The 27,407-nt window shown below is 41.5% G+C and overlaps 2 protein-coding genes across 2 annotated transcripts in view; one reads left to right on the top strand and one right to left on the bottom strand.

The window, feature by feature from the left end:
• The window catches only part of LOC138758695 (myelin expression factor 2-like), a 179,255-nt gene that overhangs the window by 110,755 nt on the left and 41,093 nt on the right, over window positions 1-27,407 (top strand). The window lies entirely within an intron of this gene.
• On the bottom strand, window positions 1,626-25,501 carry LOC138758685 (ras-related protein Rab-11B-like). Its single transcript, XM_069927986.1, has 5 exons — window positions 25,309-25,501; window positions 13,193-13,388; window positions 10,274-10,467; window positions 8,679-8,759; window positions 1,626-2,279 (listed from the first exon to the last, which is right to left on the bottom strand). The coding sequence occupies exons 1-5, from the start codon at window positions 25,346-25,348 to the stop codon at window positions 2,137-2,139; spliced, it is 654 nt and encodes a 217-aa protein (XP_069784087.1). The 5' UTR covers window positions 25,349-25,501; the 3' UTR covers window positions 1,626-2,136.

Here is a 27,407-nt window from a genome sequence, read left to right as displayed (position 1 = left end):
ATGCAAGCCCATGTCAATGGATTCATGTGGACTGAGACACTGATGTCAGGGTTTGGGTTTATATCAATGGAACTTGTAATGCAAATGTTACTTGACGTGATGTCAGCCCATGTTTGAATGTTTAGGTCTTGCTACAAGTAAATGTGGGATGCATCATAACCATAACATATAACCATTAACGGAGCGGAAACAGGCCATGTTGGCCTTTCGAGTCCACACCGGTTCACTGATTTACTGAATCCATTCCAGATTCCACTTCCACTTTTTGAGTCTTCTCATTAATTGTGAATGAAATTAAACATTGTGCATTCATCAGTGAACATTGATACTTCTGATCTTGTGATGAAGGATGGTCAATAAGCTGAAGATAGTTGAGCCCAATGCATGAGGAACTTCTGCAATAATATGATTCACTGCCAACAGCTTTGATCCTTGGACGGTTTTCCTATTAATCCTGTCTTACCAGGCTGATTGTTGACCTACGTGGTTGAGGACTATCATCCCAGTTCACCTCTGGAATTTGTCTCTGGTCTATGAAATCTGGAGCAGAGCCCAAACTGGATATCACTGACAGGGTTAGCATCGAGCAAGTGCTGCTTGATGAACATTAATGATACTTCCATCACTTTTGTTGATGGATGAGATGGATTGATTGATGGAATGGTAATAGCCAGATCAATTTGTTCTTTTGTAGAGAGGGCACACTTGTGAAGTTTTCTATATTGTCAGGTAGATGCAACAATTGTAACTATATTAGAATAGCCTGGTTTGAGAGACGGTGTGTTCTGAAATGCAAGTCTTCAGTAATGCTGCTGGGTGGTTCCAGAGCCATTACTTTACACAGTACTCATCAATTTATTGACAACCTTGGATTGAATCACATTGACTGAAGACTGTGTTACTGGACAGCAGTGATCACAGAAATAAATTGCTCATCCACTTGGAACTAATGGTTGAATGCAGTTGGTAATGCCTCAATTTTTGGATTTATAGGCTGGACCCCACCTACTATAGTTGACAGAGGATTTCTCTTCAACCAAAACTACTTGCCTTTGCACATTCCTCCTACAATACAAATACAACCTGTTTTCTTCAATGGAGGCCTGTATTTAATTCCATTCGTTTATTTAAATTTAGACATGCTACATGGTAATAGGCACTTCCGGCCTTGAAGCCCTTTCTGTTCAAATTCACCTAATTAAGCTACAACCCCTCCCCCCCCCCAGTACATTTTGAACAGTGGGAGGAAACCAACACAGAGAATGTACAAACTTCTTACAGAGAGTGCTGTAACAACGTGGCATTAATCATTTACATGAAGTCTTTAAGCAGAGAAAGCATGAATCTGGGGGTTGTGGGGGGGGGGGGGTGGAAAACAATGTAGGACTTAAAAGTATATGGCTTACTCCACATGATCAGTGACCAATTTTTCAGTTACAAATCGTTTGAAATTTGTCACTCAACATCCCTATCATGTTGTTTCTTCAATTTTGATTTTTTTTAAATCTCTTCAGATCTGCTTCCAGTCCTCAGACCTACCCATCACCCAGATTGTAAAATGTAGTCACTGATAAGTGCCCCTGATTTTTAAATAAATAATACAAGAACTGTTTGAAAGTCAATGGTAGAACTTAAACAACATTTATTTTTAATACTATTTACTATAAAATGGCAGGTTTTCTTCAGTAGAACAAATATTTCATCTCTGGTTAAATACTTTCTCTTAAATCACTTCAGATGAACTGAAAGTGAATTTGTCCTGAATTATTCCAAGATTGTGCTTCCAAGGTCACCTCTCCAAGGCCTTTGGAGACAGCATTTTGACATGGCTTTCATTCTATCATGCAGGCCCCAGAATGCCAATGGAAAGCCTTGTCAGCTTCTCTTGATGTCTATTCTCAGTTGAGACCAAGAGGCTGGTTAAAAGTGTTTGAATGAATGGCAACTTGTCTCTAGGCCTTGAGCAAAGGGATCTTGTGACATCACCTGTATATTTCAAGCAGATTTACTGTTTGTGCTAACAGCAAAAAATACAACAACCAAAATGATTAAATCATTCAGTGCATTGGACTGAAGTATTCCAAACAATATTGGACTGATGGGGGCGGGAAATCCGAGGCAAACAAATTCAGTCTGTCATATGTTCTGACAACATGGCAATTTACTAGATTTTTGCCCATCGTTTGTTGGGGGAACGTCAATCTCCACCACATCACTACCAGGCGTCTCGTGTGCCATCCGGTCTGAGATTTGCTTTCGAGAAACAATGCGGTAAATTTCTGGAAAAGAAGAATAATATTAGTTATGCTGAACCCAACTCTCTCTCACCACAAACAACATACACTCTATTTGGTCCAACTCACAACTGTCCAATTTTACCACCTTATGTCACCCATTTGATGATAGTTCACATTTAATCATAGAGCAAAGATTTCCCATTTTGCGCAGTATGGAAATTTAATTAATTCAGGTGCTTTGCTGTTTGGTGTGGCCGATCGTGTCTCTTTAACTGTCACGATCTCTGACCCTCCAAATTGTAGTTGTTGCCTCCCCGATCTCCTTCGGTGAAGGCTCCATCTTTGAATTGAGACCGAAGTTGATATTGACTTCATGATTATACAAGGGAAAAAATATTGGAAGTGGATTCCCGTTGCTGTCTTAACATAACATAACAATTACAGCACAGAAACAGGCCATTAGGCCCTTCTAGTCCACACCGAACCAAACACCCCTTTCTAATCCCACCTCCCTGCACAATGCCCATAACCCTCCATCTTCCTCTCATCCATATACCTGTCCAACCTTTTCTTAAATAATACAATTGACTCCGCCGCCACTATTTCTCCCGGAAGATCATTCCACACAGCTACCACTCTCTGAGTAAAGAAGTTCCCCCTCATGTTACCTCTAAACCTCTGCCCCTTAATTCTTAACTCATGTCCTCTTGTTTTAAACTTTCCTCCTCTTAACGGAAATAGTCTATCCACATCCATTCTGTCTATCCCTTTCATAATCTTAAATACTTCTATCAAATCCCCTCTCAACCTTCTACGCTCCAAAGAATAAAGACCCAATCTGTCCAATCTCTCCCCATACTCCAGATGCTTAAACCCAGGCAACATTCTGGTAAACCTTCTCTGTACTCTCGCCACTCTGTTTATATCCTTCCTATAATTAGGCAACCAGAACTGCACACAGAACTCCAAATTAGGCCGCACCAACGTCTTATACAATCTCAACATCACCTCCCAACTCCTATATTCCATGCAATGATTGATAAAGGCCAGCATACTAAAAGCCTTCTTCACCACCCTATTCACGTGAGTTTCTACCTTCAGGGAACGATGTACCGTCACTCCTAAATCTTTCTGCTCTTCTGTATTCCTCAATGCTCTCCCATTTACCACATATGTCCTATTCTGATTCTTCTTACCAAAATGAAGCACCTCACACTTATCAGCATTAAATTCCATCTGCCATTTTTCAGCCCACTTTTCTAAGCAGCCCAAATCCCTCTGCAATCCTTGAAAACCTTCTTCATTATCCACTATTCCACCTATCTTAGTATCGTCTGCATATTTACTAATCCAATTCACCACCCCATCATCTAGATCATTAATGTATATAACGAACAACAATGGGCCCAATACAGATCCTTGAGGCACACCACTGGTGACCGGCCTCCAACCTGACAGACAATTATCCACTACCACTCTCTGGCCTCTCCCTTTCAGCCAATGTTCAATCCATTTGACTATCTCAAAATTTATACCTAAAGACTGCACCTTCCTAACTAACCTTCCATGTGGTACCTTATCGAAGGCCTTACTGAAGTCCATATAGACAACATCCACTGCGCTACCCTCATCCACATTCCTAGTCACCTCTTCAAAAAATTCAATCAGATTGGTCAAACATGACCTTCCTCCCACAAATCCATGTTGAGTGCTCCTGATCAGACCCTGTCTATCCAGATGTTTATAAGTACTATCTCTAAGAATTTTCTCCATTAATTTACCTACCACAGACGTCAAACTTACAGGCCGATAGTTGCCAGGCTTCCTCCTTGAACCCTTTTTAAATAACGGAACCACATGCGCAATGCGCCAATCCTCCGGCACTATCCCCATATCTAATGACATTTGAAAAATTACCGCCAGAGCCTCTGCTATTTCCTCCTTCACTTCTCTCAATGTCCTGGGGAAGATCCCGTCTGGTCCCGGAGACTTATCCACCTTTATATTCTTCAAAAGCCTTAAAACTACACCTTTTGTAATCTCTATATTCCCCATATTTACCCAATTTGCTTTTTTTATCCCACATCTCCCAATATCCTTCTCCTTAGTGAATACCGAAGAAAAGAAACTGTTCAATATCTCCCCCATTTCTCTAGGTTCCACACACAGTTTTCCACTCTGATTTTCTAAGGGACCAATTTTGTCTCTAGCTTTCCTCTTACCATTAACATATTTGTAGAACTCTTTTGGATTAGTTTTCACCCTGCTTGCCATAGTTTTCTCGTACCTTCTTTTAGCTTTCCTAATTCCTCTCTTAAGATTCCTCTTACATTCAATGTATCTTTCAAACATCTCCTTAACTCCATGCTTCTTATATCTAATGTACGCCTCCCTTTTTCTTCGAACCAAGTTTCCAATATTCCTTGAAAACCACGGCTCTCTCAAACCTTTTGCCCCTCCTTTTAACCTAACAGGAACATAAAGCTTTTGCACTCTCAAAATCTGATCTTTAAAAGACTTCCATCTCTCTACTACATCCTGCCCATAAAACAAATTGTCCCAATGCACACCCTGCAAGTCCTTTCGCATCTCCTCAAATCTAGCTTTTCCCCAATCAAAAACCTCAATCCTTGGCCCTGATTTCTCTCTTTCCATAATGACATTGAAGCTGATGGCATTATGATCACTGGATCCGAAGTGCTCGCCAACACTAACCTCCGTCACTTGACCCATCCCATTTGCCAACAGTAGATCTAACACTGCTCCTTCTCTGGTCGGCACCTCTACATATTGTTGTAAAAAACTATCTTGCACACATTTCACAAACTCTAACTCATCCAGTCCTTTCACAGAATGTGTTTCCCAATCTATATGTGGAAAATTAAAATCTCCCATAATTACAACCCTGTGCTTATCACAAATATCTACTATCTCCCTACAGATTTGCTCCTCTAGGTCTCGGTCCCCTCCGGGTGGTCTATAATACACCCCTACAAGTGTAACCTCTCCTTTCCTACTCCTCAGTTCCACCCAAATAGCCTCCGTGGATGTGCCCTCTAATCTATCCTTCCTAGGCACCGCTGTAATATTTTCCCTGACAAGCAATGCAACCCCACCTCCTCTTGCCCCTCCGACTCTATCACACCTAAAACAACGAAACCCAGGGATATTCAGTTGCCAATCACATCCCTCCTGCAACCATGTCTCACTAATCGCTACCACATCATACTTCCAAGTATCAATCCACACCTTCAGTTGCAGTGTCCATACTGGATGGTAACCCTGACCATTGATCAGCAGATTTCTGTCCAGTGCTTTTAGTTTAACAACCATAAATTTTAATTTGTAGAATCTGCTTGTAAAAACTATCCACCATCTGCAATCCATGGCTTCATTGTGACCCTAATTGGGAGGCTAAACAGGTTCTACACCTTGCCCAAGGGTGACCTGTAAGCTATCAGACAGAAAGAGTGCCTTACATCTCCTTTTGCTGAGCAGTTGCGCAGCACCAACACTGACAAAAATTTATCTAAAATGTTGGTTCCCTCATCCCAAATTCACGCCAACTTCCATTCACAAATTAATTCCATGACCACTAATCTACTTTTTTTTCCAGTTCTCTAATCTATTGCCACTGAGCTACAGTATTCTGTAGACCCAGCCAAGATCACATCACAAAGCACACCAGGTAAAGACAACTTCTACAGCACCACTTTCAGGGTACAAGAGACTTTTCCAGTCAGCAGTCTCAACAAGGCCTGTACTTGGTTTAAATTCTACTCCACCACAGAAGCCTCACTAACACTAGGCTTCTTCAGATGCATTCTCCGCCAAGAGTGCGCCTGCAGAAATGGAAGCGGACCTTTGAATTGCCGCTCAGGTGGCAGCACTAAAAGCGCAGCGCTGGACACCTGAGGGGTCAGCTGCACCGGATGGGCCTCTGAGTGCACTCCAGCTCCTGTCCCTTTGGGCTGTCAGAGCTGGGAGAGCCAGTGCAGGCTATCCCTCGCGGGATGTCCCCACACTGATCCTGCTGCCCCGTTCTCTCCCAACAGCCCGATATCAGTTCCCACACTGTGGGGCGGCAGGCACGGGCTGTCAGTGTGGGAATGTCCCGCACAGTGTGGGGACTGATATCGGACTGTTGGGAGAGTGCGAGGTAGCGGGATCAGTGTGGGGAACGTCCCGTGCGGGACATACCTGTGCTGACAGCCCACACCCAGCTGCCCCTGCCCCCCCTGACGTCGCGTGCCGGGGGGCAGGGGCAGCTGGGAGGGGAGTGTCAGGCACTCACCAGATGACTGTCATCCCCTTAGCAGTTGCTTTCAGGTGGCTGCATTCATGTGCCGGGGTGGACCTCAGTGCTCCAGCGATGATCCCTCCTGGAGGAAGGTTACAAAGTTCGCCTCACTTGAGCCTCCTGCGCTTTCAAGTGGCCTCCCGACAGCCGCACATGGGCATAATGTGCGGCTTTACATAGAGGGATTTTGGCCACCTGAAAGTGCTTAGTGTTAGTTGGGCCTGTCTATTGCTAAAGATCAAAAATGCAGGGTTGTGAATAGGCTAGCCAGCTTTTCTGGGGTAAACCTCCAAATGATTTCATGGACTGAATACTCTCTCAGTTTATGCAAAATCTTTACTTCACTACATTTTCTTTTTCTGCTTTCTTTCTTTTGTTTCTCACTTGACATTGCTCTGACACATTTCAATCACCATTTGGTGGTTGAAGAGGGGAGGATTAATCAAACATATACATGTATCAATGAAGTTCTGCAAAATATTGCTTGAACTTGAGAGTCAGATGAGAGAGCAGTTCAAAGGAGTAGTTCAAGGATACTTGGAAATGTCCCTGATTCTCAATTATTCTTCTTTTCTCAATGAAATGCAGTAAAATGTTGCACAAAAATATGGTCTTTCATGAACCAAATTTCTAGACGTTATTTTATATATACATATGTCTTTAAAAGAGATTGTGGGGGTTTAGTGTAGGTCATTTCACAAACAGACATTAACATTTCACAAAAGACATCTCATTTGAAATGCATAAGCAGAGACTTGATGTCCACAGCGACTTTACAGAAACTTTGAAGAACGCCTATGGAAATTTAGTTGGACTGATGTTGTGGAGTAAATGGACTATTTATTGTCTTTAAAGCAACAGATGTCCAGGCTCATAAACTGATTCCGGTGCCAGTAATCTGTCTGGCTACAGTTTGCTGTTCTAAGGGGGTCATGAGGCTTTACAAACAGAGAGAAAAAAAGTGATTGTTTGGAGAGAGAGAGAGAGAGAGGTCAGTTGTACAGTAGCTTTTAGATGTTGCAACATGACAAGCTGGCAGCTTGTTGAAAGACCCATTTTGAAGATGGGTTGTGAGTTCTGAGTTCAGTGTGTTGAAAACCCTTGGTTCTTACAAGAGGAAAAGGCTGGCTAGAGTGTTTCTCCCAAAATAAGAGGAACTCTCTGGTGACCTGGAAGAAGAGGTCATCATTTGGAAAACCCAGGATGGGGCAAGTTTCTTCGGCAAGGCACTGAAGTGACTGATCGGAGGGAATCAGTTTGGGTGTGTCCAACGAGCAACAGATACCTCTCTGAAACCAACTTGAACCTTTGCTGGAGAAATTCAGCAAGCCACGCAATGTTTTTTATATAGCAAAGATAAAGATACGCAACCAATGTGTTTGGGCCTGAAGTCAGAGAGAAAAGAGCTGAAGTGATAGTGGGAGGAGATAGCTATGAATGGAGGGAAGTGGAGGAAAGAGAAGGGAAGAGAGGGAGATGGGAGAGGCCTAATGGAAACTGGATAATTCTATGCCATCGAGTTGGAGAGTACCCAGGTGTTCCTCATCCAATTTACCTCAAACAATTTCATTTTCTTTCCGTGCCCTCTCCTTTACTGACATGCAAGTCCATAGCCTCATGTGCTGCCAAGCCAAGGCCACCCGCACATGCCCCCCTTTCCTCCCCATCCCCGTCTCCTTTCCTCCAGCTCTCTACCCCTTCCCTCTCCAATCAGAGAGCCATCACCCTTCCACCATCACTTCTTAGCTTTTCTCACTTGTGCCCTCCCACACGTATCCACCTACGACCTCTTTCCTATGTCCCTGAGCTCCTCCCTCTGCAACTCCCCCAACCTTGTTATTCAGGTGCCTGCCTGCTTTTTGCACATACCTTGGTGAAATGCTCAGACTTGAAACATGGCCATCTTTGCTGCGTAACTTGAAGTGCTTCTCCCACATTTTTGTGGAAAATGCCAGGGTAAGGATTTCCAACTCAATACATGAATGGTACAAAGCTCATTTATTTTTCTATTTTCAGCTTAAGGACCCAGTTTAATTCTGGAATATTTTGGTTTTGATTTCAGATTTCGTTTTCTATTTTATCTGATTTGCATTTAGTTCATGGTGCAGATTTTCAGACGCGGACAATCTTTTTGGTATTACCTGTTAAAATATTTTGGAAGGCCTCCTCCACGTTAGTTGAGTCCAAAGCAGATGTTTCGATAAATGAAAGAGAGTTCTTCTCTACATCAAAAAAGAGCAGAGGAATCATCAGTACTCCTGAGAACCAGGGGACAGAGTGAGAAACTCTGATTCTTCTCTGTGAAAAGGCTGGAATTCAGTAATACTCAAGGAAGAATATATTTGAACACGATTTGTCAAAGTTGTTAGTGTTTCAGTTGAAGGAAAGAAAATCTGGAGAGAAAGATGATTTTGTTCAAATACTGAGAAAGTAAAAACATTACATTAATTTTTCATTTGTCAAACTTATTTAACATGTTGCTACTGCAGATTTATTGCAACAAAAAAATTAAGGGAGAAAATGGAAATACTCAATGAGTCAGAATATAGCTGAATCCTTGTATCAGTAACCTCTAAATTTGCCTGTACGGGAACCTGCTCACTTTTCATGAGTTTAATTTGAAGTGGTGAAACTCCATTTCAATCATAAAATAAGAAATTGTTTATATATAATGATAATGAGTTTGTTATACACATAAAAACAATGTACATGTGCACCTAAATTCTTACCAGGTCCAGGTACTTCTGTAAAAACAAACATTAAATCTCCCCAGAATAGAAAAAAAAGATTGTAAATACTGTATAAAAGATAGATATTTACAGTTAGTGCAAGAAAAAAGTTCAGTACAGTAAATGAAATAGTTCAATAGTGCAAACAGGTCTTTTTGTGGTCTCAGAGTAGTTAATGGTCAGGGTGTGGACAGAAATAAACGGTTCTTGAACCTAGATGTGCTGGAGTTCAGGCTTCTGTACCTCTCCCTGAAGGTAGCAGTAAGAAGAGGTTGTGACGGGGGTCCTTTATGATAGCTTCCACCTTGCAGGAGTGTCTCACATAAACTTTGGAGCCTGTGATGAACATGATTCTATTTTCTACAGTTCCTGGGCACAAATTACTGTGATGGCCTTGATGTGCCGGTTCCAGGAGAGGTCCTCTGATACGTGGACTCCTAAGATCCTGAAGGTACTATCCATCTCCAAGGCCATCCATCAATACGACAGGTGCCTGATCCCACTGCTGCCCCTTTCTTCTTTCCTGGCCTTGTGTAAAATTCTGGCTTATGATATTGCAACCTCTCATCTTCTGCATGCAACACCAAGGAAGATTTACTAGTTATTTACAGAAGTTACAAAAGCTATCTCTTAATGTAAAATACCAAAATAATGGGATGATTTAAAAAAAAATTAAAACGTCGCCATTATTTCTGTAACAATCGAACCTGCTGAGGGAAAGTGATATTTGAAAAATTTCCAGCAAATTCAACTTTCAACAGGATCTAACCGAGTAGTGGTTTCATGTTCAGTCAATTTAAAGTAGATTGAGTACAGTTTTTTTTAGCATTACCATGAAGTGATAATTCTGCCTAGCACACAGGAAAAAAAGAATCTTTTGTATGATATTGTTGTCGCACTAGGCAGAAATAAATAGGATTAGGAAATAGGTAAATAAAGTCGTTTAGTAATTTTGGCAACACCCCCTGAGCACCGGAGACATGGTTTCTAGCAACTACATGGCTCACCAGCAAAGGCCCACGCCTCGTCTGTTGGCACAGCTCTCAGATGACGGAGGTCACTCTTGTTCCCAACCAGCATGATGACAATATTGTTATCGCCGTGATCACGCAGTTCCTTCAGCCACCGCTCCACATTTTCATACGTTAGATGTTTGGCTATATCGTACACCAGCAGGGCACCTACAGCACCACGGTAATACCTGAGAACACACAACCAGATTGCATCAGTCCTCATTTCTGCTCAACTGCCATAATCTGCACTTTACAGGCTGAGTTGAGATGAAAGAGGCAAATAATCTGTATTTTTAAACTTTATTTCTGATGATGTCCATCTGTAGAGGAAGTCAAGTTCAGCCTCTGCTCTATGGTAAAAAGCTAAATCTAGACAAAGGCATTAAGTCCCAAGAAAGCATGTTAAACTGTAGGTTCTAGTGTGGATGAACAAGGTTGCAACTGGTATTTAATTTGACTTTTAACGTACAATATTGAGCAACAAACACCAACAATGAACAGAACATGAGCCTTTATCCCAGCCAAGACATTATCCAAATCCTTTAACCGGGGACCAAAGGGGTCTGGGAACCTGTACTCCAGCTGGAGATGAGAGTTTGGGTTTATTATCTGTGAGAGTATTTAGTATTCTATCCCACTATGAAAGAGCAAGGAGAGATGGTATCTGGAGACATCTTCCTCAATGGGCCTTTTCACAGCACATTGAGATTCCCCAGAAATTTTCATGAAAACCCTCTTATGAACGAACCTGTGTTGTGAAAGGTAGGCCCAGGAATTTTAAACGGGTCCATGGCCCCCGGGGAATTTTTCCTCTGACTGCCCTCTTCCTGCAGTGTGAAGAGCCAAAAGGCCAAGCAGGGAAGCCTCGTGACGTCAGCTGTTATGTGCTGTGCCACGTAGGCGATTAAAATATACTTACCGCCTGACAACAGCGGGCTAATTCGGCACATCACGGCAGCACCACAATGCAGGTTGAATGGCCATCCTTGTCAACCATAATCCCTTATGCAGCTGGTTTTCCTAGAGCGGTTCCAGCTGCGCGAGGGATTATGGGAAACGAGGACAGCCATTCGTCCCGCATTTCCCTGCCATCATGATGTGTTGAAACAGCCCTGAGGTGCGGGGGGGGAGGGAAAGAGTGACCGATGGATGGCCAATAGGGAGGGAAAGGGAGTGGGCAGGTGAGCAGCCGGTGACCAACAGACTGGGGGTGGAGATGTTTTTTCCTGTGAGTGCGTTACACATCATTGGTTGGGGATGGGACTCCCCTCTAAACTGCTGGGAGGGCAAATTCCCAGGAATTTGGATTGCGATGTGAAAGGTCTGGGAGGTCCTTAATTCCTGGGAATTTCTCCAGGACAAAGTAGGATCGCCGCTCACCTGCGAAAACACCTAGTACAAGGAAGCCTCCAGAAATGTTTCCAGAGCCCAGCCCTCTATAAAGAACTGTATCCAGAGATCTTTATGGGTGATGGCATCTGGAGGCCTATATTCAGCAGACTGCAGCCCTGTGATGGCCAATGTGTATGTACTCCAGCTTGAACAGTGTCCAGGAACTTTTTGAGAGATGGGGTCTGTGAAACTACATTATGATTACAATGTTTAAATTTCTAGTTTTCAATGTTAGACAGAGACTTGAAAACTAGCAAGAAATGTGTTGAATGACCTGTATCCCAAGTGAGATCATGTCTGGAAACCTGCAAGGACAAATCTAAAGTCCAACTCTTGCCTAAGTTAAATTCCATCAGCCCTTCCTTGGCCTCCCTCTCCAAGTTATCTAGATCAGCCTTTATCAACATGGCTGATCTAGATCTTAGTCTTAGATGACCTTCTCCACTTTACCACAATGTTGGTGTCACCCGCAAACTTGCTAATCATCCCACCTACATTCTTATCCAATTTGTTAATGTGTATGGCAGCAGTGGACCCAGCACCAATCCCTGCAGAACAGGTCTCCAATCTGGGAAAAAAAAACCAAATCTCTATTACCAACTTCTCTCTTCTTCTGCCAAGCCAAAGTTTTATCTATTTTGGCTAGCTTACCCAGGATTCCATGTGATCAAACCTTCTGCACCAGCCAATCAAAAGCTTTGCTAAAGTCCATGCTGACAACATCTACCACCCAGTGTTGGTCCTCTTGGTCTCTCTTTTGAAAAACTCAAATCCAATTCATGAGAAAGGATTTCCTATGCATAAAGCCTTGCTAATTATTCCCAATTCTTGCCTTTCTGAATGTCGCCTTCAGTGAATTTCTCATCACCAATGTTACTAAGTTCCTCTCTCTGCCAGTTCACTTCCATTCCTACAGCTCTCTGCAGGACCTAATTTCCTTGAGTCACCCTTTGTATCTGAAAGATCGTGACAGAAAAGTGGGGTAGGCTGCTCCAGCCCATCTCCTGCCATGGTTGTTCTGAGTGCAGTGAGTTCCAACAAGTTAGGCAGTTACAGGAATTGAAGATACCACTTTGAACAGTGAATTTCCTTTCAGATGATGCATCGGATTCATGAAATTATCCTTAATAGTTGCACTAAGGTGAAATATATCACTGCTTAAATGTACAAACCTTTGTACACAAATTTCCTATGAAAGTGTGGCTGGACAAGCTAATAAAGTTGGACATCAGTCCTCATTCTTACATGTTTCCAAATTCTAACCAGTGCCTTCAGTGCCATTACATCAACATTACAAGACATTTTCTTCATCTGTGTTACTGTTAATTGGCTTATGCAAGGTCCAAGAAATGGAGCTTATTGCTTCTTTGTACCCAAAGCAAATCCCAGCTCACTCATGGAAACCTTCTCCAGCTTCCCCAGATAGAGTATACAGTATCAACAGGGAACTCTGGTTGTGGAAACAATGTAGGCCTTGGTCTTGATTGGGAAAGAGATGTGGGAGGAAAAAAAAGATCTTACGCTGAAGTGATGGCCCGGTATCGCTCCTGTCCTGCTGTATCCCAGATCTGAGCTTTAATGGTCTTTCCATCTACCTGGATACTTCTGGTGGCAAACTCAACTCCAATGGTGCTTTTACTTTCCAGGTTAAATTCATTACGCGTGAACCTCGACAGGAGGTTGCTCTTTCCAACCCCGGAATCCCCAATCAGCACAACTGGAAAGAAAACAGTTTGAAGCCATTAGTACTTCAGAGTTCAACACTGCAGTGAATCTATTGAAGAATGATTGACAACCTCATTCACCACTGCACAGTTCTTTCTCCATGCAGTTGGTTTTAGAAAATAGAAGCATTTTTCCAAACCATTGCTAGAGGTGTCGTCAGCTACTGGAAATTGCATAATTGACTGAAATTGTCACTCCATGGGAATTTGCTTGGCATCTATCGCCATCAACTCCCACTAAGGTGCTAAATATGGAAGGTGGCCACATACATGTCTTTTGAGAACTCTGATTCCTTCCCAAATTAAAAGAGGCTCTTGAAATGACCCCTCCTTTGGTTTGCCCTTCTAATGTTTTCCATTTCTGATCCCTTTCTAAAGAAAGTTTTGTTGCAACAACACAAAGCAAAACATTGGTTGATCTGTTGATTTTGTATTCAAAGGAATCATTTGAATCGGTTTCCAAGTAGGGCGGCACGGTTAGTAAAGATGCTATTACAGCGCTGTTTGTACAAAATTTGCGTGTTTTCCCCGTGTCTACGTGGGTTTCCTCCAGGTGTTCTGCCTTCCTCCCACATTCCAAATGTGGGTGGGGTTAGAAGGTTAACTGATCATATGAATTTATTCGAGCAGCCTGGGCTCGTGGAGTGGAAGACCCCGTTTACCATGCTGTATCTCTAAATTAATTAATTAAATAGGAAGACTGCAAATGCGACTTCTCTGTGGTAAGGACGCACATGGCAGAAAGGGTTTTAAACTTTTGTTTCCCCATTGAGCGTGCAAGCCAGTCCCTCGATGTACTAATCGCCTTTATGCTTGTTTGCAGTCTTTTTAATTTTCCCTTTTTTTTCCCCCTTCCCTATTCTCCAGCAAAAGAATAGTCCATTCTGTGTGTACACGGTCTGCTTTCTCACCCCATTCCTCCCACCACACAAGTCAGGACTGTGCAAAGAACTGTAGATAAACCTGCATTTCATTCCAAAGCCAAATCCATTCTTGTCCTTTTCTGCACATGCTTATTACCATATTCAAGTTTCCTTTCCTTATCCTGACTCACACTAGCAGCAATTCCCCTGAAGGTGTGGCTTCCTTGGAGTACAGATTGCCTGCATGCTCTTACTAGGCTGTACGTCATCAATAGGTTCCTCAGGTGCTGGGTCTCACCTGAACACAGGCTTTTGAGGGTGCAATCTCCCATTGGGCATTTGTTCGTTATGTGCTATCACTGGAGTAAAGATTCCCAGATGCTGGCTGACACTCAACGACACCCCACGGTTACAGGTAATCAGAGTACTGGCTCTGACTAAGGTAATAGGCTCCCTAGATAATGTTGACTGCAGTACAGATACTTTTATGAGCTGGGTGTTTCTGATGGATCCCATGGTTGCTAATTTTTGTAGAAGTGTCAGTTGAACTTTAGTTACCAAGTGATTATTAGAATGACTAATTGTGAATGACTACCAAGCAGACACTAGGGGATTCTGGTGGTCAAAGATGAGCTTTCCAACAGGACAAATTAAAATGCGATAATGTAATGGGCCCCTGGCTAAACTGATCCCACTCCGCCTGCATATTCCTTCCACCCTCCCTGACCCCCCCCACCCCAACTCTTATTTAGGTCCAGGTCTGATTAAATCTGATAATAATTTTTTAAAAAACACAGAAATGCAGAAGGAACAGCATTACTGACATTCCAGGCCTGAGCCCCTCTATGAAGTATGAAGTAGACCTTGAAGAAGGACTCAGGACTGAAATATATATATCTTTACCTCCTATGGACACTGCAAGACCAACTGAGCTCCTCTAGCATTTTTACTACAGCACCTGCATACTTTCTTGTCTTACTCTGATAAAATCTGATGCAACATCCCTTGCTGTTAATCCATCTTGGGTCAAGTAACTTAATACAGGCTGTTGAATATCTCTTCTGAAGGTACACGACTATATGGGCCTTGCATTCAGATAGGTAGGAAAGATTAAAGCATTTAAAAATTGTAGTGCATTAGAGCTGATATTTTTTTTTACTGAACTATACATTTATTTTTGTAACAGGGGTGTTTGGGCATTTACACATTCAGGCAGGTTATACATGTTAATTGCACAGCTCTATCCTTGACTTGAGCATGCAAATTTCCTTTTTGTCACCCATTACTAATTGAGATATCTGCCCATGTCAGGAAGGATGGAACTCAATGTAACTGTTCAAAGAAGCTCAACAGTTTGAGCTGATCCTTCTTTACTTTTTTTTTACATTAGAGCTGATATTGATGAAATTATTTACTTGAGCGCTTGCTCTCACTGGGGTGCAGTTATTATGGTACTAATGCTCACTGGGGTATTGGTTCTCAACGGAGACTTGGATCTCTTGTTACTTTTTTTCCCCCTCACATTTCCTGACATCATTAGGCCCGTAGAGTCTCTGCCGACTCTTGGAGAAATCCCATACTCCCAGTAATTTCCCTGCAACTTTTTCTTTCTCACAACTCCACCCTGAACCTACTGCCCACCTACATTGGGGGTGGTTTAGTCATTAAATAACTTATCAACTAGCAGATCTTTGGGTTGTAGGAGAAAACTGGAGCACCTGATTAAATCCTCAAAGTCACGGAGAATGTACAAATTCCGGACAGTGCTGAAGGTCAGGATTGGAGACTGGGTGACCATCAGGAATTTATAAAATTGGGCTACTGGGGAGTCAAGTTAGTACAGGAGGGTATCAGGAGAAAATAGTGGGGTCATACTGATAGTATGGGGGTGATTTTGATGTTGTGGAGTGAACCCCAAAGAACATGATGTAATTAATCAATGTTGATTGCTCTGGAAGCAAAGTCATCTTATTTTTCCTGCAATGTTCTTTTATTTTAAAAAAAATGGAGCATTCCATGGGGAATGGTGATGCCTGACACAAATCTTATCATAATTACAGGAGCTTGTTACCACCTTGCCCTCTAAAGTCCAATAAGAAACCCTACGATCTCCATTACTGTGTTCTATTTAATGAGTGCAAAAATTGTACTAAAATCAAAAGCATTCAGTCTTCTAGTGTTCTGCAGATGTTCTGCTGCACTCGACATTTCCCACCCCAGAAACTGCACTTGCATTTTCTACAGGTGAGTCTTCACCCCTTGAGTGCTCCTGGAGTGACTTGTAAACTTGTGAAGGTCTGAATGTTTAGTCTCACCAATGGTGAATATCTGAAAGTGATCCCAGGCAGCTTTTAAACAGAATAATTTAAAAAAATATATACAAACAATGGTTTAACATCAGAAGAAAATCACAGAATCAATGTTACAAAATGCTGGAATTCTCATCAAGATTTTAAGCTTGTAAGCATTAGTAGGTTAGTTTTCTGTCGATTTGTTTCCTCTTTGACACAGTACAGATTTCTTATCAGATGTTATGGGGCTGAAGAGATTTGGGATTAATGCAGCCAAATGACACAAAGGTTAAAGATAATAGCAGAATAGGCATGATGGGCCAAATGGCCTGCTCCTACTTTTTATGTGGCATTTATGAAATGTGGGTAATGCAAGGTGTTTCTTGAAACCAAATGAAACCATGCAAGTAGTTTGAGCTCCTTCAGTGTCTCCATGGAGGATCAGGGGATAGAGGGGAGGAGACGTTGGGTCTACCTCCTTGCTATTAAAGCAACTTCAAATTGTGCTCTGTGCTGATATAGTTCAACAGTATGTAACTTCAGCAGATTTGAATTTCAGAAAGGGAACACCAGCAATTCTTGTCCCCAATACCTACCCTGTGACAAATGAGTGCAATGTGGTTACAGCAACACTGTGTAAGATTACACCTGGCTGTGGTTCCCCCATGCCCATGGTCAATCAACCTGTCAACACTCAACTGCCACCTTCCGCATGGAGATTGCCGACTTAAAGGAGATCCATAAAACAGGAATACTTGTGAGACTGGCATGAGAAAATGTGAAAGGAGAAGAATTTTTTAAGCAAAATTTTATAATGAAATAATGGGCATACAAGAAGGACAAAGATATTAACATAGCACTAGTGATACAAAAGCAAACTGCATTCCAACTGAGTCAGCCTGGGATTAACTGATAACAGAATAAAAGAACGCTGGCCGGGAAGAATTCTGCTTCTATCCTGTCAAAGGTCACAGTGTGTCAGCTATAGATTATAGCTACCATTTGTTAATATATGGGGCAGGAAATAAAACAGCATGATGATTAAAAAGTTGCCTGACAACAATCATTTGTTGTATTTTTAATCACTTCATTTTATCCTAGAATACTTAAAATGTGAAACTTACTAGCAGAGCAAGTAATTGACACAAGAACAAGAAACAGGAGTAGGCCATCTGGCCCATTGAGCCTGCTCCATGTTCAGTAAGTTCATCGCCAATCTGGCCCTGGATTCAGCTCTATCTACCTGCCAAATTCTTTAAAAACCTAACTAACTGTGTTTTAAATATATTTAATAAGGCAGCCTCCACTGCTTCTTTGAGCAAAGAATTCCACAGATTCACTACTCCTTGGGAAAAGAGGTTCCTTCTCATCTCCATCCTAAATCTTACTTCCCCGCACATTGAAAAGAGGTTATGTACCCCTAGTTCTAGCCTCATCTACCAGTGGAACCATTTCCTGTATGTTTCATACATCACTTTCATAAATGTACATGCTTTTATAAGATCCCTTCTCATTCTTCTGAAGTCCAGCAAGGACAGTCCCAGGCAACTCAATTTATCCTCACAGGCAAACCCCTCAATTCAAGAATCAAAAAAAAAAAAGTACGGAATTCCTAACAACACAATCTTCGGCTATTTTCAAATAAGAGTGTATCTAAGGGGCTAAATTGGGCCCAACAATGTTTTTACCAAATTGTAGTGATGTGGAGATTCTGATTCAAAAGGAAACAACAAAGAAATTTACTTCAGCAATGTATCTTTTACTTCAAATGGGAAACCCCAAACAGGGGGCTCATAAGTCCAGACAGAGATGGGTATCAGACTTAAATGTAAGAATCGATGAGCAAACCTGGTCTGAACTATGTTGGGATAGTATGACTAACATGATAAATGTAATATATAGATTAGTACAATTTTTATTTTTGTTGCATCAATTACACCTCACACCACAGAAATTAAGCAAATTAAATTCAGACCTATCAGACTGATGTTTTAGATGTGGTGAGGAAGTAGGAATGTTTTTTTACATTCAACTTGGTTTTGTTGTAAAGCAAGGCCTTTTTGGGTTGATCTAGGAAATTTCCTAGAACAGATCACAGGAATTAAATTTCCACAAAACCCATAATTATTTTTATTGGCTAATATTACAGGGATAAGTCCTAAACTGAAATTATCCAAACATCAAACAGAATTGTTAACATTTCATTGACAATAGCTAGAAAATGTAGAGCAGTTGCATGGAAGTCTGATTCACATCTAGGTATGGTATGTTGGAATGCAGAAATACATAGTTGTCTTCCCCTCGAGAAAATTACCTACAACTTAAGAAATAAGTATAACATTTTTACATTTAGCATCCATATGTACAAATCTCAGGTGTTAATCTTTAATTATGTTCATCCCAATCCTCAAAACCTGTGTTGATCTTCTCCAAAGATAATTAATTGAATATGAATTTATGATCCGTGGAGTGTGCTGCTCTTTTTAGCAGTCCATTTTGCTTCTCTTTTTTTCTTTCTTTCCTATTTTTTTAACCTTTATCTTGCTTTTCTTTCCAAATCTATCTTTTTCTTTGGGGTCCTTATTAGGTGGGTGGGGGTTGGGGCCTTTCTTAGGTGGGTGGGGGTTGGGGCCTTTCTTAGGTGGGTGGGGGTTGGGGCCTTTCTTAGGTGGGTGGGGGTTGGGGCCTTTCTTAGGTGGGTGGGGGTTGGGGCCTTTCTTAGGTGGGTGGGGGTTGGGGCCTTTCTTAGGTGGGTGGGGGTTGGGGTCTTTCTTAGGTGGGTGGGGGTTGGGGTCTTTCTTAGGTGGGTGGGGGTTGGGGAGCTGGGGTATAACCATCATGAAGTAAATGCTGGATATACTTTTCTACTTGTATTTTTTTTTAAATTTTGTAATTGACAAATAATTTTTTTTTAAAAGTGAGGCTATTATTTTGGAATAAAAGAAGTTGCAAGGGAATCTAATTGAGGTATTTGAAGTCATGGAAGATTTAAACAGGAGGATGGAAATAACTTACTCCCACTGGTTGAAAGGGTCATCAATCAGTGGACATAGGACTAAGGTGATTGACAAAGTAACTCAAAAATAAAAATCTTGTTATTTGGCACTGAAATGTAATGTCATAGGTCATAGGGGAGGAAGATTCAGTTGAAGCTTTCAGAAGGGAAATGGATAATATCTTAAAGGAAATGGTTTGTGTTTGTGGGACTGTGGGGAGGGAGCAAGGAGGGAAGGGAATGACACTAGCTGGATTGCTCTTTCCAAGAACCTTGGAGCTGTAGACTTGACAACTTGTAATGACTGGTTCTCTGGTAAAACAATGCTGAAATTCTGAGTTTTTGGGAACAAAATTCTACAAAAGAATCTTCCACCGATATGAGGAAACAAAAGCAGGAAATTAAAAAAAATGTTGAGACATTTTGTAACAAAAAGTTATTTGAACATCTGGTGACTGAGAAAATGAAAAAGTTTTGGGAAGATCTAATAAATAAAATCACAAAAAGCAACATACCAAAAAATCCAGAGATCTTTCTTCTACGTAATATAAGAAGTAAAAAACTAGGCCTCAAACTGGATGAACAAATTTGAACAAATTTATTATGATAGCCTTACCTGTAGCAAAAAAATGTATAATGTCAACTTGGAAATCAGAAGAGAACCTGAGAGTACAGCAATGGTACATCAAAATGAATAAATGTATTTCATTGGAAAAAATAAGATACAATTTAAAAAAATAAAGACACATTATTTGAACAAATTTGGGAACCGTACATGGAACATAACAGAGAGAGTTTGGCTCGGACCTCCAACCCCTAAAATGATAAGACGACAAAATGACTTGATCCAGTGTGTAAAAGTAAATGACACAATTTTCTTGTTTATTTTCAATGTGTGATGACATTGTTTAATGGTTTTAATGTATTGTATATGTTGAACATTTAATGGATTTGGAGGGGGGTGGGAAGGTAGGGGGGAAAAAGGGGAGAAAATGCCACTGTGTATATTTAAGAAGGAAATTATTATAAGTATTTTGATTGATATGGTTCACAATGTGAAAAATAAAAAAAATTAAAAAACATCTGGTGACTGTTAAATTACTTTGTGAGCACTGCAGGAAAAATAAGGTCACTTACCCTCAGGTGCCAATCAATATTGATCAACCACATTCTGTTTTTTGGGGTTCACCCGTCACCATCAGAATCACCCCAATACTATCAGTCTTGCCCCACTGATTTCTTCTGTTACCCTCCTGCACTGCCTGACTTGGCAGTAGCCCAACATGATGGCGAGCCAATCCCCACACCCAGTTCACCGTCCAACACCAAAGTGCCAATCTTCCAAACACAGAATTGGCCACCCCAGGGAACCCTCTTGAGAGCTTGGTTAGATTTGAATTGCTGATCTTGCCTCCACTTTCCTACCAGTGTCCCACAACAATTGGACTCCCATATACATCAACAATCTCTCCATCTTACAAGGGAAAAGCCAGAATGGACTAGATTAGAACTAGATAAAATAGGGGAGAAGATACCTGAACATATATTATATAAATGGGATGAAAAATTGGTACAATGTAGGAATTCTCCAGTATTACATCATCTGCTCAATATTTGGAAGAAAATTCATGTAGAAAGGAATAAAACAAATTACCAACTACCAAAACTAATACTGACGCAAAATCAGCTAATCCCTTTTACAATAGATAACCTTTCCTTTAGAGAATGGGAGAAAAAAGGGATCAAAAGAATAGAAAATCGTTTTTCGGGAAATAAATTATTATCCTTTGAACAAATGAAGAATAAATATAATATAACTCATGATACAGTGTTGGCATACTACCAACTGAAATCCTACTTGAAGGACAAATTGGGAAGCAGTCTGAGGTTACCAGAGAGAAGTAATTTTGAATATGTGATCAAAAAATTTGTAACAAACATGTATATTAAACTACAAGAAAAGGAGAATGAGGAAACAAATGGTAAAACTAAACAAAAATGGGAACAAGATCTAAACATAAAGATAAAGAATGAAACATGGGAGAAGTTATGCTCAGGAACTATGAGAAATACAATAAATACGAGGTTACGCATGATACAATATAACTGGATACATTACACCTCAAAAGTTAAATAAATGGGACCCAACAGTATCTGACAGATGTTTTCGCTGTAAAAAGGAAATGGGAACAACAATTCATGCAATTTGGACATGTGAGAAAGTGAAAAAATTTTGGGAAGATCTAAACCAGATATTAAATAAAATCACAAAAAGCAATATACCAAAAAACCCAGAAATCTTCCTCCTAAGTAACATAAAAAACAAAGAATTTGGACTCGATTTGGATGGTGCACAAAAAAGATTTGTTATGATAGCCCTAGCTGTAGCAAAAAAATGTATTATGTCAGCCTGGAAATTAGAAGATAACTTGAGAATACAACAATGGTATATAGAAATTAATAAATGTATTCCATTAGAAAAAATAACATATAATTAAGAAATAACATTACAATATTTGAACAAATATGGGAGCCATACATGAAACATAATAGAGAAAACCTACTGTGGACATCTACCACCTAAAATGACAGAAGGAGAAGAGAATGAAAAGAACGGACTCAGTGGAATTTCTTGTTTATTTTTATTGAGTGACAACATTGTTTGATGGGTTTAATGCATCTTATTTTCTGAACTTTAAATAAATGGGAGGGGAGGTAGGGAGGGAGGGAGGGGAGGAGGGGAGGAGGGAAGGGGAGAAGAAAACGACACTATATATTTAAAAAGGAAAATGTATGTATCTTGATCTATATGGTTTATAGTGTGAAAAAGAAAAAATTTAAAAAAAACAATCTCTCCATCTTGTCCTTGAAAATATCCATTCAGAGCCACAACACATCTTAAATGAATTGCCTCCATGAGGGGAAATATTTTCTTAGCAACTGCTGATGTTTTCCTCAGAGTCTTATCTTTCAATAAGATCACCTGTCATTCCTGTTAAACCTATTCTTGAAGGTCCAACCTGCTTAACCCTTTCTCATAAGGGCAACCACTTCATCCCAGGTATTGCCTGAAAGACAATCCCATTTTGAAAAAAAGGAGTCCATAATTGCATGAAATACTCCAGGCATCGTCCAACTGATGTATGAGGAAATCCAGGTCCCTCTGAGTTGCAGCATCTTAAAGGTCTGTCACCATTTAAACAATATTATGGGTTATCTCATTAAAATCAATGCCCTGATTGTTTTGCCCAAATTACAAATGATTATTCTTCTCATAATTTGTTTTCCCACCCCCAAGTTGTAACACAAGAACATTTTGTTACAACGCAATGATAAAGAACATGCATTTCTGCTGTATTTTTATAAATTGCTCCGGGCTTCTACAATGGAAATAGCGCAAGTAAATTCTCAATGTGGCACATCGTCACCTTTGTGACTCAGTTTCTCTGATTATTATAGAGCCACTTTATTCTAATAAACTCTTCTCCATGACTAAAATTACTGTAAAATTACACACAAATAAAATAAATGTTATAATGACTTGCAATTGTTGTATTTTCATTTACAGCCCTCTCAGTTATGATGGGCCAACTCGTAGCCAAAATTTCCGCAGAGCTGAATTACAGAGTACCAATGCAGTAAGTCAGATTAATTAAAAATACTTGGGTAGAAGGGGGGAGGGGATGTTTTTTTCCCACTTTTATAACCAGCTGGACAAGACTGATAAGAGTGAAATGGAACACTTCTATATCATTTCCTGCAAGACCAACACAACACAAGGCATCATGCCATATAGCAGTTCGTTTACTTCTTACTGAAGTTTAAAATCCTTGCCCTTTCTGCACGAGACCAATTCCATTTTTGCCCCAAAGTCAGTTAAGTCCAGACAAACATTTCAGCTCAAAGTAAAATGTATTTAGAAAACTCAGCAGGTTAGGCATAATCTCTGGAGAGAGAAAGAGTTTGATATTTCGAGTTGTTGATCTTTCATTAGCCATTTCAAGGTGAAACAACCTCATGCCAACATTACAGCTGTAGTGTAAATCCAGTCTATTTTAAAGGTTGGGTTGTCCAAATGTCAAACAGTCCTCAAGAAGCTAAGAGATTCCTTGCATGAATCTACTGTGAATCTGAGTTATTCAGTTGGTATTTCCTGCATTTTTGTTTTAAATTTTAAATTTAGTCATACAGCACGGTAACAAGTCCATTTTTGGCCCACGTGTCCATGCCACCCTATTTACACCCAATTGACCTACATCCCCGGTACATTTCAAACAATGGTAGGAAACCAGAGCCCCCAGGGAAAACCCATGCAGACATGGGGAGAACGTACAAATTCCTTACAGACAGTGCAGGATTTGACCCCCAATCCCAATCACTGGCGCTGTAAAGGCGTTGCGCTAACAGCTACACCAACCACTCTGTACTTGGAATCTTCTCCACTATTCAGCAAGATGATGACTAATCTGGCCATGGACTCAGCTCCACCTTTCCCCTATAATCTTAATTCTCCTATTATGCAAAAATCTATCATATTCTTTGTTAAATATTTGTAATGATGCAGCCTCTATTGCATCCTTGGGCAGAGAATCCACAGATTTTTACTCATTTTTTTTTTAAAAAGCAGAGATCATTGTACCCCATTTGAAGGCTCAGTTCCAGCCATATTAAAAGTGTACAATTAGCATGTTACATCAGTGAGGGACTTCTGTTGTATTTTGAGGTTTAGAATGTTTTAAATCAGAAAGGATTTGGGGTGTAATTTAAATAGCATGACCAAAAATAAAACAACATGGGACTTTTTAGAGAAAAGGAGGATCTGCTTTAAAGCCAGATGTGATAGTTTACATCACATACCTCAGTCTATTTGAAATCAAATCTCACAATTCAAGTGGAAGCACACCTCAAGCACGAAATGTGTCTTTACCTTTGCTATATAAAGTACAGTCTGACCTGTTGAGCTTCTCTTGCATTTGTATTTTTACTTTACAAATCAATTTACTCAATCCAGGACCATTAATCAGGATGGCTCATTAAGTTCCACAACTCAAGTAGGAGATGTGGGGGGAAAGGCAGCAGGTCTCAGAATTTAGGGAATGATCTTAATTGAGAGATTCCTGATTTGGAGTTGGAACTTGGGGGCAAACAACAGAGGGTTAGAATTTGGTCTGCCAATAAAATGATACAAGGAGACAAGACGTACTTTCATCTTTCAGAAGCTAAGTGGCCGAAAGAGGAAGCCACTTGGTTAACGTGCACACTTACTGAGTGCCAAATAAAGACGTTTCATGATTTGCAACAGGCCACATCTCACTCAACGCCTCGCAGTTGGAAAGGGGAAACCAAAGACCAGAAGGGCTCAAGGTTTCCCTTCACCCCCCCCCCCCACGTCATTGTGCACAAGGGTTACAGATGCAGACGTGTTAAGATGGGCTCAGAAAATGTTGCAAAATAAACAACGAAACCAAGTGAGTGGGATTATATGAACACAGGCGAGCGGCGAACCCTTGATTGAATCCGCAAGGACGGGGACCGCATCAGACCGCACCCAGCCGCTCTCCAGTTACCATCGGCTGCCGCATCGTGTCAACGCAGAACGCAGGGAAAGAATATGCAGATGTCGAATGATTTTGCAAGATCGCCGACGAGCGGCTGCTCTTAATTCACCCACATCGTACAAGTCCCGACGGGAAAGCGTCCACAGCCGTTTCTCCACGTCCAGGCACAATGGGTTTCAAGGGCGCCGCGCTGCTGTTCCCCTCACCTTTGAATAAGTAATCGTACTCGTCCTCTCGGCTCCCCATCTCACTGCCCGCGTCTCACTCGCCCGACTCTGTTCAACGGGTGAAGCAATGACCAAGATCCTGTATTCGGCAGGAAACCGTGACCTTCCGGGATCGAGCAGGAGGAGCCACATTTAAAGCTGCACTGTTCCCCACCCACTCACTATGCGGTACCGGACATCACAGGGAAATCCTGGCATGGCCGCGGCATTTCGAGCCCGGGACTATATATATATATATGGCAGAGCACGCCTGACTTCTGGTCCTCGCCTCGAACCCTCCCCAATTCTCCGAGCTGAGAACCCGGAGTGTTCAGTCCGCTTCTCCAATGTCAGTCCTCCAACTAAGGACGGGGAAGAACCAAAATCAACGCCTTCAAACCCCACATCTTGGCCGTGCTGTTGCTCCGAAAATATTGGGCCGCCTCAAGTTGTTGCATCTTTACTGGGCCATTTAATTCCGATCGTATTGCCTGCCCAAACGGGGAAACCTAGCCGCTTTGCAGTCGGGAGTGCTGGCGACTCAGTTCTCCGTGGATTTGGGTTCAATCCTGACCTTCGGCAGGAGAAGTCAGCATGGAGCTTGCGTGTTGTGACCGTGTGTGTTTTTGCCCGGGCTCATGTGTCCTCCCACATTCCACAGACAAATTGATAGGTTAACTGTTGATGCAGGAAATCACCATAGTTGATGACCACATAAGAGAAAGCTCCAAGAAAATAATGGGGGGATTGGGTGGATTGCTCGACTAGATGCTGCCATGGATCTAACGAGCCAAAGAATCTCTTAGATAGGTTTTTCTATCTTTCCAAATGAGGTGCCTCCTGCATAAATGAACCAAGTCAAGGTCTGATCACAATCTTAAAATGTGCTTAGATATGGGACTGTGTCAAATTTTGGAGGATTGCAAATATTACACGCCTATTCAAGATCAAGGCAACATCAACACTGGTCCTGGGCCAATATTGGGTTGTTTATGAAGCTCTTCACCTTGCTGGCTCAAAAGGGCATCAATCATCCCAAGAAGAGCAGAGCTACTCTTGCCTAGTAGCACTAACATCTACTGTGATGAGATGCTTTGAGTGATTGATCACGGCCAGAACTAGCAAAGGTCTGAACCCACTACAATTCACCTACCGTCACAATCATTCCACAGCAGACGAGTATCGCTGTCTCTCCACTCAGCTCTGGATCACCTCGAAAACAGCAACTCATATATACAACTGCTCTTCATAGACTACAGCTCAGCCATCAACACCATTGTTCCTTCAGTGCTGGTCAAGAAGCTCTAAACCCTGAGGCTCTGCACCCATCACCCCCGCAACTGGATCCTTGACTTCCTCATCGGAAGACCACAGTCAGTATGAATTGGAAATAACGTTTCCTCTTCACTATCAACACAGGCACATCTCAAGGATTAGCCCACTGATCTACCCACTATACACATACTCATGTCTGTGTGGCCAAGCATAATTCTAATGCTATCTACATCACAGTTGTCGGCAGAATCAGAAGCAGCACTGAGGAAGTGTACAGGAGGAAATAGATCAGCTCGTTGAGTGGTGTCACACCAACAACCTTGCACTCAACATTAGCAAAACCAAGCAGATGATTGTGGACTTCAGGAGGAAGTCAAGAGAACACGATCCAGTCCTCATCAAGGGTTCTGTAGTGGAGAGGGACAAGAATTTCAAATTCCTGGGTGTCAACATCTCCGAGGATATGTCCTGGATCCTCCAAGCCAATGCAATTACGAAGAAGGCTCACCAGCAGCTATATTTTGTGAGGTGTTTGAGGAGATTCGGTATGTCACCCACCGAAAACTCTCGAAAACTTCTACAGGTGTACTGTGGAGAGCAACTGGCTGGTTGCATCACCGGTACGGAAGTGCCAACACTCAGGACAAGAAAAAATTCCAGAAGGTTGGTAACTTAGCCTGCAACATCACGAGCACCAGACTTCACTCCTTTGAGGATATCTATAAGAGGCAGTGTCTTCAGAAAGCAGCCTCTATCCTCAAGGACTCCTGTCACCCTGGCCATGCCCTCTTTATTTTACTACCATCACGAAAAAGGTGCAAGAG

Source organism: Narcine bancroftii, chromosome 3 (genome assembly GCF_036971445.1).
Source record: "Narcine bancroftii isolate sNarBan1 chromosome 3, sNarBan1.hap1, whole genome shotgun sequence".
Taxonomy (NCBI): domain Eukaryota; kingdom Metazoa; phylum Chordata; class Chondrichthyes; order Torpediniformes; family Narcinidae; genus Narcine; species Narcine bancroftii.
The sequence above is the reverse complement of the archived record's forward strand: the minus strand, read 5'-3'. Positions and strand labels throughout refer to the sequence as shown.

Coding starts and splice junctions, on each gene's coding strand:
- LOC138758685 (XM_069927986.1), bottom strand. CDS start 25,348: ATGGGGAGCCGAGAGGACGAGTACGATTACTTATTCAAAG. Junction 10,468..13,192: donor TACCGGGCCATCACTTCAGC/GTAAGATCTTTT, acceptor GTGTGTTCTCAG/GTATTACCGTGGTGCTGTAG. Junction 2,280..8,678: donor CTTCCAAAATATTTTAACAG/GTAATACCAAAA, acceptor CTTCTTTTCCAG/AAATTTACCGCATTGTTTCT.